The following is a 17075-nucleotide window of genomic DNA, read 5'->3' on the forward strand; positions in this document are numbered from 1 at the left end:
AAAGGTTAACCAACGGAAGCAGGCAGCGCACCGGGGAAAAACCAGGCAACAGGCTGTTAACCCTAGCCTGGAGACTGCGGACGAGACAGGCGCCAGAGGGGACAGCTGAACACAGCCGCCCCGGCGGAAGGGGCGTATGCTGGCGTTGTTGCATGACCAAGCCTCCATTTAAAAAAACCCACCCAGAGGGGTTGAGGCAGAGAAGGCTGACACGATTGGCAGACGTCATGAACGTGCAGGGGCACCCTCAACCGGGTAACCCGGGAGTTGACACTGCTCCAACACACCAGGGAATCAACCACCTTGGTGTTACCCAATGCGGTGGTTGTTCCTATAACCCCTCAAGGAAAAACTCCAAAACACACCTGCGGGTATACACCGGCTATACCGCAGTACAAGTGTTTCAGTTTTCAAAAAAGGGTTAACCCAGGCCTACGGGTCGACGAAACATGACTTTGGACCGGGCCCGGCGATACGGGAAGCACAGGGTCACCAGAGGAGGCCAAAGACCACCCCAACAGGCCCCTCTTCGCCATGCGTGAGAGAGGAGCGAAAAAGAATGGAGAACCAGCCCCAAGCACACCGTACTTGGTATTCCCAGGCGGTCTCCCAACCAAGTACTAACCAGGACCAACCTGTGTAGCGGCCGAGATCCGACGAGATCGAGCGTGTACAGGTTGGCATGGCCGTAAGCCATTACGACAGTGCTGAGTAAAAAATGTACCCAACCAGGGTCTCCATAGCACTTAACCCTGTGACACCCGGACCGACCTGGCATTTTTCCCCCTGAAAAAAGCCCAAGTCCCTCAGGGTACCAGAACAGCAGATCTGCATCCCCGGCGGACAACGGGTTCAACTGATCCGGACCAGCGTGACCAGAACCAGTCCCGTGCCCTAACCACGCCGACATGCCTACTCCAGGAGAAGGGGCAGATATGTGTGTTGATCTCAAACATGAAAAGAAGGCGCCACCCAGACGTTCGGGCGAACCGCGCCCGGTGGCCCACCCCCAGGGCGTGAGACCCCTCTACATATGTTCAGATCCATTCCGTCATCATCCCCCAGATATGAACGAGAATCCGTCGATAACCAAACCAGGTCGTCGGATTTGGTCGTCGGAAGAGGAAAAACCTCCATCCCAGTTGCTCTATAAAAACGCCGTTTTAACCTCAAGCAACCAAGGCGTGCCAGTCAGTCGCCTGTTTACAGAACACCCCGAGCTTAGCACTATACGTGCGTCGGGACACACCCACATCAATGAACAGGCTATTTAGACCTGTCATTGAATCCCCAAGGCGCCCAGGGGAACGACAAGAGGGGTGTGATACTTCCGAACTCCAACTCTTTTTAATAGAAAAGAAGGAAGCACCAACAGTATGTATCCCAGTCTACACAGCCGGGGGTAAAAATTTTTCACATTTTTACATCCCACCACCCTCCCATAGGAAGGAGACGGGAATCCCCAGAGAGACTTCCCACGCGAGCTGTACAGATTGAAAAGCATATATTGCACCTTGAGCCATGTAAAAAATTGGTTTTAGGGCTCTCCGGGGAAGAGGCACTGAACCCATACACACTCAATAATCAAATTGAATCGAATACATACACAATAGAGTAGGACTCCTTCTAGAGGGTCCACTCACCTTGACAATCTGAGGAGGAGGCTCTGTACTCTGAAGGAGGCTCCCTCCTCACGGAAGGAGTCCCAACTCACAGAAGGCCCGAATAGGAGCTTGGTGAGGAGGAGCCCTGACCACCCCCCAAAACAGATCCATCACATGGACCTGAACAGCACACGGAAGTCCTACCAACAGAGACGCGCACAGTGACGTACTCTATGGCGGGGGAATTTCTGCGGTGCACACGCCCAATATTCCAGGCCGTGGGACCCGGAAATTCCCCCCTCCCCCTCACCCTGTAACGTGCCGAACCGCAACGTGACAGGAACCTTGAAGGACAGGTGGGTTTACCCCTGACCAACAGAAAAGAAGGGGGAGGAAAGGTTACCAGTTCACCCCTGTACGACCCCACACCCATGATACGATGTAATGACAAAAAGAGAGTATGACACAGTCATAGTCAGCTCCATGAAGCGTCTGACAGCTTCACACAGAGCATGAGCTAACCTGCTATCTGATTTTTACTAAGGAAAAAACACAGAATAGAGAGTGCTCTCCAAGAGCCCCGGTACCAAACTTACACATGTGCTTCTGTGGCCAGTCCAACCCAGTTGTAGGTCACATGACACACACAACCCATCATTACCTACAAAAAATGGCAAAAACACTCTACAGAGGAACGCCGTTTTTCATAATGAGAGAATACATAATTCTCGATTAGTATCGGCCACAGGCCTTGCTAAGCACACACGAAAGCGACCAAACATTTACATTTACATTTACATTTAGTCATTTAGCTGACGCTTTTATCCAAAGCGACTTACAAGTTCTGTACGACAAGCCATCAGGAAGGGCACAACTCTATCAGCTGAGCAACAATGTTCATCAAAGTGTTGAGTGCTACAGTGTAGGTTAGTTTATTAGGACAAGTGCATGACAGTACGGTTAGTTAGGGTTAGATTATTATTATTATTATTTTTTTTTTTTTTTTTTTTTTTAATTCAGATAATGGTTGAAGAAGTGCGTCTTTAGTCGACGGCGAAAGATTGGACGTGATTCGGCTGTCCTAACTGGGGTGGGTAGTTCATTCCACCATTGTGGGGCAAGGACTGAGAATAGGCGACTTCTCTTTGATGACCCTCCCGGAGCTTGGATAGGAGTAGGTCTGAGGCGGCCAGAAGATGCAGAGCGTAGGGGTCTTGAGGGTGTGTAGTTAGAGACCATTGACCGGAGGTAGGCGGGAGCAAACAATCTTTTCTTTTAGGAAAATAAAGTTTCTCCAGCAGTTTTAGCACAACCTCAGCAATCAAGCTAAGGGTTACATCGTATCCCTACCACACAGTGACACAATGTAGTGCAACAGCATGTCTGAGAGGAGGATGAAGAAGTCCCCAGGGAACCGGGGGGAAACACAATCCTCCTACTTTACCCTTAATACGGCCAGTTAAAACAGGAAAACCTGTTAATATGTGAACACACTGTTCATTGTCATTACAGGCTGAGAAAAGAATCATTCTTTACTCATTTGTCACTAAGCATAGCTTTATAGGTTAGTTAACCCCCTTAGTTGTGAGTACACAGTACATATAAACACACATGATGTTTCTCAACACAACAAACCAGATCATTTTCACATCTGTAACAACAACCCGATTTGCATGGAGAAGCTAAATACCAGTGACAAGACAATTCACACATAACTCGCGTCGTATCTATTCCTAAATGTAGTGCAGCAACACTCGTTTTGGAAAATACCGTTATTTACAAAACATTTAGAAGGGAAAGCCAGAAGAAGTGTACAAGGTCTGGCCAAACCTTGCCTACCCGGAGCGTAGATCAAGCGAAGTGCAGTCTCAAGGCACTGTAGTAAACACAGCCGTCCTGTGTTGTCGATCTGGGCAGCGTCGCCGCTCCATCCCATCGCTACGGTCCCCCTTGTTGACGCAGTCCTTGCCGTCCTGGCCCAGGGCAGGTTCGACGAACATCCTCTGTCAAAGATGACGTCGTAGTCAAGAGTGTTTAAAACATGTTATAATCAAAGCACGTTCAACAGAGTAGTATTAAGCTAACGGCCGCTCTAACCGTCGGTCGCTACCGCCCCTGCCCGCGAGACGCCGAGCGAACGGCGCACACGACCAGAGGGCAGACTTCGAATCCCCCCCGCCTCTCCCCGTGAGGGAGAGGGGAGTTGGGAACCGCGGCGGCGCGCGAGGGGCCGGAGCCACCCCGCGCTGGGCCTCGGCCGATAGCAGCAAGCTAACGTTTCCTAGCCTAGTGATCACAGCAGGCTAGCGCTGCAGCTAACAGCTGACTGGCTAACAGTAGGCCACCACTAGCACGTAAGCTAAGCAGCTATCACCTGAACTTGTACACAATGATATAACACTCACTCAGACAGGCCGCCGTTCTGAAACCCTCCTCACTTTTTAAGAGAAAAGAGAAACAAGATGTTAACACAGTTTTACAACGGTGATTTTACCAACACCCGACGGAGCCAGCACAATAACCAAATGGCCTGTAGCTGACTTGAACACAGATCTTCCGCTACCAAACATCTATGCCCATATTTCCTCGTGAGGAATACTCTCATTTGGATATGAAAGATGGGGCTCACGGTGACAGAGAAAACATCCACTCGTCCAGAAAACACAGGGATCACCAGTGTTAATGGTCGTGGCCCACTAGTTAAACTATAATGGGCTTCAGACCAAGGTCTTCTGTCGCCTAAGAGGCTGAACAAAGGACCCTAGTCTGGGGCCGGTTTTCATAAACATTGTCAACTAGCCCCCATAGCACTAACAGACAAGTGGAGCTTGCCAGCAAAACATAACTCACCAAACCTGGAACCCACCGCTTCTCACAACAGCGGCGCGTCCTACAGCCCAGCTGTGTCTTTACCGCAACCAGCACACAGCAAGGACTGCAGTTGGAAAGGCATGTAGCGGCGCAAACTCCCAATACGAAAACCGGTGGAGGATTTTTAGAATGATCATCATCTTCCAGACACTCCAGTACGAAGACAATATCGCTGTATTTTCTCAAAAATAGTGAGAGAGAAAATAAAGATATGATGTCAACGTATCCTTGTTTTCCAACTCTTCTCCTACCATCACATCACTTCAAGTGGGGATCTACCGAGGCACTTCCTTGTGGTGAAAGCGAGAAAGGAGGCGAGTGGGTGGCCCCACCCCTGCTTATATGGGTAAACTGATAGGGGTGTGGTCAGACAAATATTGGGATTAAAGGTACATTGTGGTCTTTATTTAGTGCGCGTGCACGTGTGCGAGGACAGTGCAGAGAGTGACGCCGAGCGAGAGCCATACGATACAGAACTGATGTATAATCAAGTCTCTAATAGGAATCACCTCACCGCACTCAAAATGAAAAAAAGTTGGGCGGCCGGGTAGTGCAGCGGACTAAGCGTCTGTCTACCACCACAGAGACAGTGGGATCGAATCCAGCTGTGGTGCTTCCGGGTTGGCCAACCGTCCATACTAACACAATTGGCAGTGTTAGCGGGTGGGAAACCCGGCGAGGGTGGGTCCTGGTCGTTGTAAACAGCGACTCCTACAGTTCGGTCGGGCGCCTGCACAGCAAGGGAAGGATCTAGGAGAGGTAGTGTGACCTTCCACACGTTACACTCTCCCAGTGAGAGTCCGCGCTGCCAGGTGAAAAGAGGCGGTGGGCTGGCTACACATGTGTCGTAGGAAGCATGTGATAGTCTCCGCCCTCCCAGACCGACGGTAGGGGGTAGAGTGCGCAACGACCAGGAAGGGGGGATTTGGAATTGGCATAACGACTAACATTGGGATTGGAGAAAAACGAAAAAAAGAAGGGGGAAAAAGATAACAACATTTTTTTTAAATAAAAATAAAGTTGGTTCGCACTCAAATATTTCAGAAGAAACAGCCTAGTGCCTTCAGTGTACACGTTCCTTGTCTTCTGCATTCATATGTTTTTATTTTTACGGAGTTTACTTGATGTATACGAAAGACATCCAAAACTATTTACCTCCAGTGCCTTTATATTCTACTTAGTCTTTATTTACCCGGGGTAAATTGTCTATAGTGTCCTATCTCTTTTGGATTTCCAGAATTCCAAAATAGAACTCTGAGATAACATTAAAAAAATACGTACACAGGAAATGTATCGCACACTGCTACACATAGAGTTTGGATAACATTCCACTCTCAAACAATCCCTTAACATATTGAATAAATAATATTATATTATTGTTCAATGTGTATTCACTGTCTCCATGGAAACAATGATGAATGCAGCCATAAAGGTATGGTTTCCTTAGGCAGTAAAGACATAGCACTATTTACTTTTCTGATAACTACATCACTGCATAACTCGTAAATGTTCAGAAGCTTCATTTTTGGTTATTAGTGATACTCTGTACCCAATTCAACATTATAGCCGCATTTTCTTTCAAACTAATCTGCATTCATATGTTTTAATCTTTACTGAGTTTACTAGTTGAGTAGTGCTAACATAATCTGATTGCAGATGTCTGAATTCTGTACAAATTATTGCCCTCTTGGGCAGATGTGTTTAGCAGACTGTGACGTACAGTATACAGGCATAGAGACAACTCTGCGTAGGAGTGTGGTGGTGGTGATTGGAGAGGTTGGGAGGGGGGATGAGTAATTATCCAGTATCCAATTTTCACACTGTCCCCACAGTCCCTCATGGGTTTCACGAACTGGCAACATTTCAATCACAGCTCACTCCTCCAATCTCAAGGATGTCGCCCCCAAAAACCTTAGCAAAGCCGGATGAGTCATGGATCCAGTCCACACACGGTACCCGCTCACAGCTCCCTCTACAGTCTAGAGCTCTGGGGCAAAGGTCAGTGCACTATTGTTGCTCAACAAAATGAATAGGGTCGTGGCCTGTCTCAGCTTTAAAGGGCAAAAGGTTGGCCAATAACAAGCTGTCAAACAGACTGTCAGCACAGTTTTTTTTTCTTTTTCAAGCTATTATAGCCTGTAGTGGTAGGATGCCGCAATCTGATTGGTTTCCCTAAAATCCAGATTTGAAAGATCCTTGCTTCTGTCATTGTGCAATTAAAATGCACGTATTCAGAGTCAAACACCCCGTACCAGCAAAGAGGAGTGCTAACATAACTGAGCACCACTTCAACACAGAGGAGTGCTAACATAACTGAGCACCACTTCAACACAGAGGAGTGCTAACATAACTGAGCACCACTTCAACACAGAGGAGTGCTAACATAACTGAGCACTACTTCAACACAGAGGAGTGCTAACATAACTGAGCACCACTTCAACACAGAGGAGTGCTAACATAACTGAGCACTACTTCAACACAGAGGAGTGCTAACATAACTGAGCACCACTTCAACACAGAGGAGTGCTAACATAACTGAGCACCACTTCAACACAGAGGAGTGCTAACATAACTGAGCACCACTTCAACACAGAGGAGTGCGAACATAACTGAGCACCACTTCAACACAGAGGAGTGCTAACATAACTGAGCACCACTTCAACACAGAGGAGTGCTAACATAACTGAGCACCACTTCAACACAGAGAGCTAACATAACTGAGCTCGACTTAAACACAGAGGAGTGCTAACATAACTGCTGCTGAAGCCTCACATCGTATTGCCTGTATCCACGTTTCCCTAGTTTCAGAAGCTTATAAAACATAGTTTGGGGTTTTTGTTGGTAGTGCATCCCATCACACAGTATATCTTTTTTAAAGATTTATTTCTAGCATTTGTACAGCTTTTATTGGCCATTCAAGACCGACAGAGGAGAGGGAGAACGGGAGAGGATGTGGGGAGGACATGCGACAAATCAGCCCGGGAGCGGGAGGCGAACCCGGTACGGCCGCATAGGTGTGCGAGGCACTATGCGGTGCGCCACTGGGGCGCCCCACACGGTATATTTTAGGTATTTTTCTAATGTTTATTAGCTGTCCGAAATGACAAGGAAGCACAGTCACATAATACAAAGTCAATGGAGAGCAATGGAATGTTTGGAATGGCGCCGTAGCAAACTTTAGATTGTGTCAACATCTAATTGAACTATTACCAGCAGTCAAATGAACACACATATCATCAAACCATGTAATAAAGTTAATGTTAACTGTGTAAGCCATTATCAGGCCCTTCCGTCAGAATAGACAGGCTCTGGTTCACTCAAGGGAACCTCACTCCCCCTCAGAGATGTTTGCAGCGCTTTCTCCAATACCATCAACACTTGAAGGGGAAGACTGGGTCACAGGCACATATATGAGGCATGGTCGGACACTTCACCCATGTCATCCACAGGGATAAAGCATCAGCAGGTTCCTATCGACCACCTTCTCTCGTCCAGTAACTGTGTCACGGATCTTGTATGTATATGTGTCTCAGTATTCATGCTCACCACAGTGTAGATGGTCGACTCCCATCGATCGGCAACTTTTCACCTCAATGTCAGACCCCTTCCCTTTCCTGTTGTAGAGTTGAGCTTGCCTGTTCTGTTCTTTGGTGGCATGTTCCAGGGCAATGACCATGGCCTCCCTCAGGTCTTTAGTGAGAGACTCTACATACTTGTCATAACTCGTCACACATGAGTCATTCAAGATGGTCCAGAAGAGGACATCCACATTTGTTTTATTATCTAACCCTAACTAACCTTACTGTCATGCACTTGTCCTAATAAACTAACCTACACACTGTAGCACGCAACACTTTGATGAACATTGTTACTCAGCTGATAGAGTTGTACCCTTCCTGATGACTTGTCGTACAAAACTTGAAACTCTGTACAGCACACCATTGCTTAAAGTGAGTTTCTCCCAGTGCTTCAAGTATCTGATGACCATGACAGACTCTTTCACTCTTGGAAGGCCTTCAACATCTCTCAATGTAGGACACGGCAAAGGGTTCTGTCTTCCAACTGTCTATCACGGAGGTCCTTCTCTGTGTGGGCAGGTAAAGAGTCTTGCCCAGGTGGAACCAACTGAGGTAAGTACTGCAGCGCTACCACACCATGGGCCCTTGAACCAGCCTCCCATTCCACGTGTGACTGTACGACAGCAGACACATCCTCCATCTCAGATATATCATCTGGAGGTGGGAGGACTTATTGGCCTGACAGTCCACTTTGACCACTTTGACCAGGGGCTAGACAGATGATGCAGTGTGAAGTAGTGCTATGATGAGAGTCATCACAGATCCGACAAGCTCGCTCCTTGGGACGTCCCCCTCCAGGGGTACACTGGAACCTTCCACTTTGCTTCTCAGTTACAGTGGGTGACAATATTGTCACAAGGAAAGATGAAATTACCTACCTGGGCTCCATCCTAGAGGCTAATCTTTCCTGTGACAAAATGGTATCCAATGTAATAAAAAAAGTCAACCAACGAACTTGATTCTTGTACCGGATCTCCTCTCTGGTAAACAAGAATACCCTGAAGACTCTGGCAGGAGCACTCATTCAAGGGTACTACGACTATGCTTGCACCTCATGGTACCAAAGCACCTCAAAGGCGCTAAAAACAAAATTACAAACATCTCAAAACAAACTGGTCAGACTACTGCTTGACCTTACTCCTAGAACCCACCTCACCCCTGCCCACTTTGACAACCTAGGATGGCTTAGAGTAGACGACAGAGTACAGCAACTTGCAATGGGCCTGGTCTACAAGATACACTACACGACCAAGGTACCCATGTACATGTCAAAATACTTCCCAAAGGTCAGTGAATACCACGATCACAACACCAGAGGGAGCTCCACAAATCATGTTAAACCCAGATTCGGCTCAAACAAGGGACTAAACACGTTTCGCAATTATGCCACATCAATGTGGAATGCCCTACCCAAAGCTGTAAAGGAATGTGAATCACTACCCACTTTCAAAAACACTCTCAAAGAACACCTACGGGAGACTGCAATTCGAAACTGGCCCCTGTAAATGTCCTAACACAACCCCCCCAATGTACAGTAAATTACCAAGTATGGATGTCAATATTCCAATGTACAATTTTGCTTGTACAGTTGTACAGTGTTCCCCCCCCACCCCTCCTGCCCAACAACCCCCCCCCACCCCACCCACCGAACCACCTCCAATGTACAGTGTACTGGTGTCGAGGCAGGAGAGGAGGATGACGGACCTGACACTGGGTTTGAAGAGGCAAGAGAGGAGGATGACGCACCTGACACTGGGTTTGAAGAGAGAGAGAGAGGAGCATGACGCACCTGACACTGGGTTTGAAGAGAGAGAGAGAGGAGCATGATGCACCTGACACTGGGTTTGAAGAGAGAGGAGCATGACGCACCTGACACTGGGTTTGAAGAGAGAAAGAGATAGAACTTGGGGTTTGCCCTCTCAGCCATTACAAGTAAATTACATGGAAATAACAACAGAAGAAAGTGGAAGAAAATATCAATCTATCACCAAAAGCACTCAAGCACTTTGCTCTGACTAAAAGATTAGTTACAGATCTTGTACTACCACCCCTGATCTTGTACATTTTATCTGGACAGCCATGTGGCATCCACAGCGACCAGTGTTGAGCTGGTCTTGAAGATCCAAAGGGTCACCAGTGTAACGGTTCTGAATCAGTACAGTTTTCCAAATTCTTGCTGCTGACGCCTCACATCTGATTGTATATACTTTTCTCTTATAAAACATAGTTTGTGGTTTTTTTTACATTTTTTTTTTTTTTTTTTTTTTATGTCAGCATCCCCATTGTCTTTGCTGAATGTTTGTTAGTGTTTGGTATTTTTTGTTGGTTTTTAGTACTTTTAAACATTTTTAGTAAGTAGTTTTCATTTGATCCTATAATTTTTCATTCACCGATTTGTGGACTTTTTTTTTAGTGTCCTGAAAGGCGCCTTATAAATCAAATGCATTATTATTATTATTATTATTATTATTATTATTATTATTATTATTATTATTATTATTATTATTATTATTATTATTATTATTATTATTATTATTATTATTATTATTATTATTATTATTATTATTATTATTATTATTATTATTATTATTATTATTATTATTATTATCATCATCATCCAGGAGGGAAAAGACACTTTGGATAGTAGGGACTGCATCTCTGCCTGTCCTGACCAGGAAACACTTTGCAACTGTGATCTCCTCTGGCAATAGTTGGATATTGTAATGTGTGGCGAGGGGTTGCAGCAATTCCACTGAGAGAAACTGGTCTGAGGCTGGATAACATGCCTGTATGCCTCTCATAAGTTGTTATCCAACTCATGAGAACCTGCTCTCAAGCTCTGGATAGAACAGTCTCTGTCTCAGCTGATCTCCTGAGCTGAGGTCTGAGCTTGTGCCACAAGATGCCATTACATATGGCCTTTGTCCTGTCATACATGTCCACTGCCATCTCTGAGGTGCGATAACCTTTGAGTGTGTCCTGCACTGTGCTTTTAAATAGTACAGATAGGTATTGAAGATGTGCACTTTAACGCAGCAGCACCTGGAGCCTCCATACCCATGTCCAGTGTCCACTGACAAAGACATGCTCATGATACTGTGATAAACTATAATAAGCTTTAATCGAACCCTGGTTCATTTCCTCGGATAGTCCGGTTGGTTTGGGGTGGTGTGAAAGCTCATTCACTCTTGCAAGTGAACCCTGCATTTGAGATGTGAATGCAAAGCGGACCAAAGGCAGGAAAATACCCAAAAATCTAATATCTTTTTTATGAGACTTTTTTTTTCGATTGCTTAAGCATGATTTTTAAAACGGGGCCCGGTGTTTCAAAACACACAATTAGCACAACCACACACACAATTATCAGAACACCTCAGATCCTTTGCTAAATTAAACACTTGTCAAAACCATACACTAATTTAAAAAAACTACATTTTGTTACTATATGAAACACACGTTTTATATGACTTAATTCTGTTTGAACCAGTTACTCACACTGCTGTGCTTAACCTAAAACACATTTAGCTATTCTACTTCTCAGTGATTAGAGTACTGTAAGTGAAGTACGCAGAGAATGTGCAAATATACAATAAATTCACCAAACACTACACAAGACCAATGCTGTAGACTGATGAAAATATTATTTATTTATCTACATATACCCAAATCAATGATGCAGACTGCTGGAAAAAAAACATTTTCTCTCCATATACCCAAATCAATGATGCAGACTGATGAAAATATAAATGTTCTCGCCATATAACCAAATCAGTCAACATTTCAACATGGAGAATCACAACAAAACATGTCCCAGTTTTCATGCTACTATGTGCATAACACTGTAAGCTCAGCAAATATCAGACAAACATAAAATACTGTATCCAGTAGGCCTACAGGTTAAAATTACAGTAAAACAAAAACAATTTTGAAAAAATGTAAATAGAGTACAGAAAATACTAGACATTATCTCTTTGCCTAGCTGGATCTGGCAAGATACTTTTTTGCTCTGTGTATTGTTTTGCAAAAAGTGTGAGGCTGACATTATAGAGGTGCAAATCTGGGCCTATGTTTTGCTCCTTGAGTGTAATGTTTTGATAATTGTGTAATACTTTTGATTTGAGTGTTTATGCAATTGAAGAAAACTGTAAAGACTAGAGATTAACTGTTTATTTCTTTTGTACATAGGCTGTGCATATGTTTGTTTGTTTGTTTGTTTATTTGCTTATGTGTATGATTCTTAACTGTTTTTATTTTGTTATTGGTGTATATGTGTGTATGTATGTACAGTATATGTATATATATATATATATATATATATATATATATATATATATATATATATATATATATATATATATATATATATATATATATATATATATATATATATATGTGTATATATGTATATTTGTACTCCTGTTGGGGCCTCTTGGACCAGATCAATGTTTTATCTGGCTAAATAAAGGTTAAATAAATAAATAAGAAACTGATGATTTGGTCCTGTTAACTTTGAATTTTCTATGGGGACTGCCCAGATCCCTCTCATGGACATGGACCTCACTTTGAGAACCTCTAATGATTCTAGTTCTTCAGTATTCATCTCGAATTACTCTAAAATTGCGTATTACTGTGTTTAAAAAAAAAAAAAAAAAAAAAAAATGGGGGGGGGGGGGGGGGCGAACCCCCCTCCACCCCCCTGGGCTGAAGCCCCCAATGTTTTCTAACCCTAAAAACGCCCCTGGTGGTGGGGCTAACCATTTGTTTATGTTTGTTTGACAGATTGGGCCTTTAAACATTGCTGGCTAAGACATACAGATAATCGTCACCCCAGGTTAGAGTATGTAGCTTCATCCTCACCCTCCATGTTGTTTATAAAGTGTAACACTGCAGGCTATCATCTAAAATCTGATTGTTTTTCCTAAATCCTGTTTATAATAGCCACATTATTAGTCCAGAAAACATGTTATTGATCTGTTCAAAACAAGTCCAGGCAAATTTGACACTGTTGTGCTCTACTTTCTTGATCTTTGTGAGTAAATGGCTGCTTTTTTATATAGCGCTTTTATCCAAAGCGCTTTACAATTTTTACCCATTCACACACCGATGGCGGAGGCAACCATGCAAGGTGCCAACCTGCTCATTGGGAGCAATTAGGGGTTAAGTGTCTTGCTCAAGGACACATTGACACGCTGCCCGGGAGGAGTGGGAATCGAACCGGGAACCTCCGGATTGCCAGACAACTGCTCTACCTCCCAAGCCACTGTTGCCCCTCTATTCAATCAACCTTCTGTTAATTTTCACCTATAGGATCATAGTGGCCTTTCTAAATCTTGATTTGAATCAGTTCAGTAGTAGCCTAGTTCAAGTTGTGTTTACATTGACTCCTGATTAGAATGATTAATGCAGAAAATGTGAGACCATTCAGGGACAGCTAACGTATATATATAGGGACAATACCAAGATATAGCATGCTAGTCGCTAACATTACCACCCGGTTCTGATGCTGTGTTGTATCAAAATAAATTAATATATAATGTAAATTAAATTAAACTACAGTCAAGCAGGCTAGTAACTAGCTAGATAGCTACTTGACTTCAATCATAATAGCTTCTAGTCCTGACCTGCTGATAGTAACATTATAAGTTATCGCAGTTTGAGACCTGCAAGAGATGTGTAGTAAGACAACTCAGTGTATTTTCAGATATTAAAGGATCAATAGGAGGCCAATTTTAGATTTTCTTTCCTAATTATATCTTGACAGTAATCAATAGTACTCAAACATTTGACACCGAAACGTTCCGGTAAGGAGCGGGAGCTAAAATAAACGACATCCAATCAAACAAACAACCAAGTCAAACAACTGTCTATCAAACCCTCCAGTGACACGTGCGCTTGTTATGCGCATAACAGTTGTACACGTACACAAAGGCCTACTGCTAACACATAGCTGCCTGCTAGCTACCTAGCAGGGTGTGGCTTTGGAGGCATCCTGATGCGTTCTGATTGGGAAGGGAATTTCTAAGTTCTGCCCAAAATCAATGGCCTTCTTTAAAATTTTCAGATTGGTCATTAAGTTAACATTTAGTTCACGGTAGCTCATTGTTATTAGCTCATATGTATAAAAGGGTCTATGACCATAGTAGCTACGCATGGGTGCTCGGTCTTCATCAGACCGTGAGGCATTCTGGGTATACATACCCCATGGGGACATCTAGTCTCTCTAGTCCCAGTGTGTGGAGCTTTGTTTTCTCCGTAAATTAGTAATTTGCAACCTGGCTGCCGAAGGTCTTCTCAGTATACTCTCCCCCTTTAAAGGAGATTGTTGGCAACGCAACAGGTGGCGACGCAAACCAGGAGAAAAAGTTAACATTTTAAAATGTTATGCTAAGAAGAGGAATTTCCCCCTCCAGCAAATCTCTTGGTTGTAGTAAGAATGTGCTGTTTTTGCGATTCTAGTGCAAGTATTTAAAAAGCTAGTATGCCATTTAGATTTACAGTCTCTCCCTCTCTCTCTCTCTCTCTCTCTCTCTCTCTCTCTCTCTCTCTCTCTCTCTCTCTCTCTCTCTCTCTCTCTCTCTCTCTCTCTCTCTCTCTCTCTCTCTCTCTCTCTCTCCCTCCCCACTCACAGAATGCTCAATTCAGTGACTTTGTGGACGAACTGACCGAGTACACGACCAAGAACATCCTGGCCGTCCCCATCGTGAATGGTAAAGACATGGTGGCCGTTATGATGGCGGTCAACAAGGTGGACGGCCCCCACTTTGACACCGAAGACGAGGAGGTACGCTATAATCAGTTCCCAAATATCACCTTCCTCTTGAGTGTGGGTCACAATTAAAGCGATTTTCAACCATATCTCTATATATTCAGCATAGTATTTATTTATTTTATTTTATGTATCCTTTATTTATCCAGGAATAAATAAAGTATGACATGCTTATAATATACTGGTTTCAAATCGCCTGTTTTCTGGTATTCAAACCAAAGGAATGGTTTGGTAAAGGTGTAGTCCTTGGTGCTGCGCTCACCAGCCCTGGGAAAATGAGCAGGCAAGGGACTCTATGAAATGAATGGAATGAATCATAAAACTGCTTACACCAGTAATAGTAGAGGAGGCGTATCTGATTGAGCAACAGATTTGCCATGTTTAGGGTCTTAGAAACATATTGATATCTTAAACTCGGAATGGATGTCCGATATTATCGGCCTACCGATATTATCGGCCGATATCGGCATTCAAATGTGATATCGGAAAATATCGGTATCGGTTTTTTTATTTTATTTTTTTTTACATTTCTATAACCTTTATTTACCCAGGCAAGCATGTAAGAACAAATTCTGATTTTATTTATTGTCAAAAGTATGCATAATGTTGTGGTAAGAGATATGTAATGTTAATTACCTGAAATTATTCAGTTTTTTTGGGGGGGGGGGGGGGGGGAACCCTGCATATATCGGTATCGGTTGATATCGGTTGATATCGGTATCAGAAATTAAGAGTTGGACAATATAGGTATATCGGTATCGGTAAAAAAGCCAATATCGAGCATCCCTACATTCAGTGGATCTTTTCTAAAAGGGGGTTTTGTTCTATTTTGGGTGCGTACTGATGACGTATACAGTATTTCACCTTGTTTGACGATTCACCAAAAACTAGGGTGATCTCTGTTGTCTTGTTGCTCCAGACTCTAAACAAGTTCCTGAACTTTGGCAACCTGGTCCTGAGGGTGTTCCACCTGAGCTACCTGCACAACTGTGAGACCAGGAGAGGACAGGTGAGCTCACAGAGAGACACAAGAGATCCAATACAATGATGTCAATTCAGTCAGAAGAAAAGCTTATTGTGGAATGTTAATGTCAGTGAGAGTGTTATCTTTACAATTTTGTTGTAATTGTTCTAGTGCACATTCCCTGAGCACAGCCGACTCTTGGTATGCGGAGGAGATGTCAAATTAGTATCATAATACATGAAGCTTTCAAATGTAAACAAATTCATGGGACCAGTGTGTTCGGTTGCTATGGGAGATTAACATTGGCTAACCTGTGCTAGCAGGTGATAAATAAATTGTTGCGGTTGCTATGGATGTTTTTGAACCAATTGTAACTAGTGTCATTTGTAACTAGTGTCATTACTTGTATGTTGTTGACTAACTATCTGATCGAATTTACAACTACGGACAACTGACAGACTGACTGATGAGCCAATCGGGGGTAACCTGAGTAGAGTATGCGATCTCTTCTGGGAAGCAGATTGGATATTTGAAGTGGTTTGATTCTGTTGATACCCAACAACAACAACAACAACAACAACCATTCTAACATTTTGGATAATGTTACATCAACATACATTCTGTAAAAAAAAATGCAATGAGATTGAAATACAGGATTTCCATTATACTGAATCTTTAACCCTTTAAAGTGGGTCCAATAACTCAATACTATATGTTATGTAGCCTGGCATTGCTCACATATACAGCACAGGAGATATTCCAAGGTTTGTAACCACATCCTAGCTACTTTATCACTGTAATGTGGATACTAAGGTACTTCTTATGTGCTAGCTTTTCATGTAATGTAATGACACTTCAACAACAAGACGGTGTCTAAGATGTGAACACGTCACTCACTCATCATTAAAGTGAAGCATTAGCATCATCGGATGAAGAGTAGGCGCCTGGCGTTGACCCTAGAATAATCAGAAGAGGATGGGCTCACAGGAAGTTGTTCAATGCTGGGAGACAGAGCTGCTTCTTACAATGTGATTTGTTTCCCAGTGATAATGACGACGGAAACCATTTTAGAACGTTTTCCATGACAACACTGACCCGTCCTATTATTATTATTGTAGCACTGACCCAGGATCCTGGTTAAGGTATTTTACACAAGATGATTATACATATTTTAATATCCCACTTACCAATATGCCTGTATACCTACAGTATACAGGTATTGATTCCTCGGTTGGTTTGGTCTTAGTCGATGGTCTTGGTCTCAGTCAGTTGTCGTTTTGTTTAAGCTTTTT

At 43.6% G+C, this 17075-nt stretch overlaps 1 protein-coding gene across 1 annotated transcript in view; it reads left to right on the plus strand.

The window, feature by feature from the left end:
• Positions 1 to 17075, plus strand: part of pde6a (phosphodiesterase 6A, cGMP-specific, rod, alpha) — a gene marked incomplete at both ends in the record, with an annotated part of 143533 nt that overhangs the window by 22817 nt on the left and 103641 nt on the right. Inside the window, 2 exons of the mRNA XM_084331861.1 lie at positions 14682 to 14834; positions 15739 to 15828. Of these exons, the coding sequence (XP_084187987.1) occupies positions 14682 to 14834; positions 15739 to 15828 (243 nt within the window). The remainder of the gene's footprint in view (positions 1 to 14681; positions 14835 to 15738; positions 15829 to 17075) is intronic.

Source organism: Notolepis coatsorum (genome assembly GCF_963971535.1).
Source record: "Notolepis coatsorum genome assembly, chromosome: 16".
Taxonomy (NCBI): Eukaryota; Metazoa; Chordata; class Actinopteri; order Aulopiformes; family Paralepididae; genus Notolepis; species Notolepis coatsorum.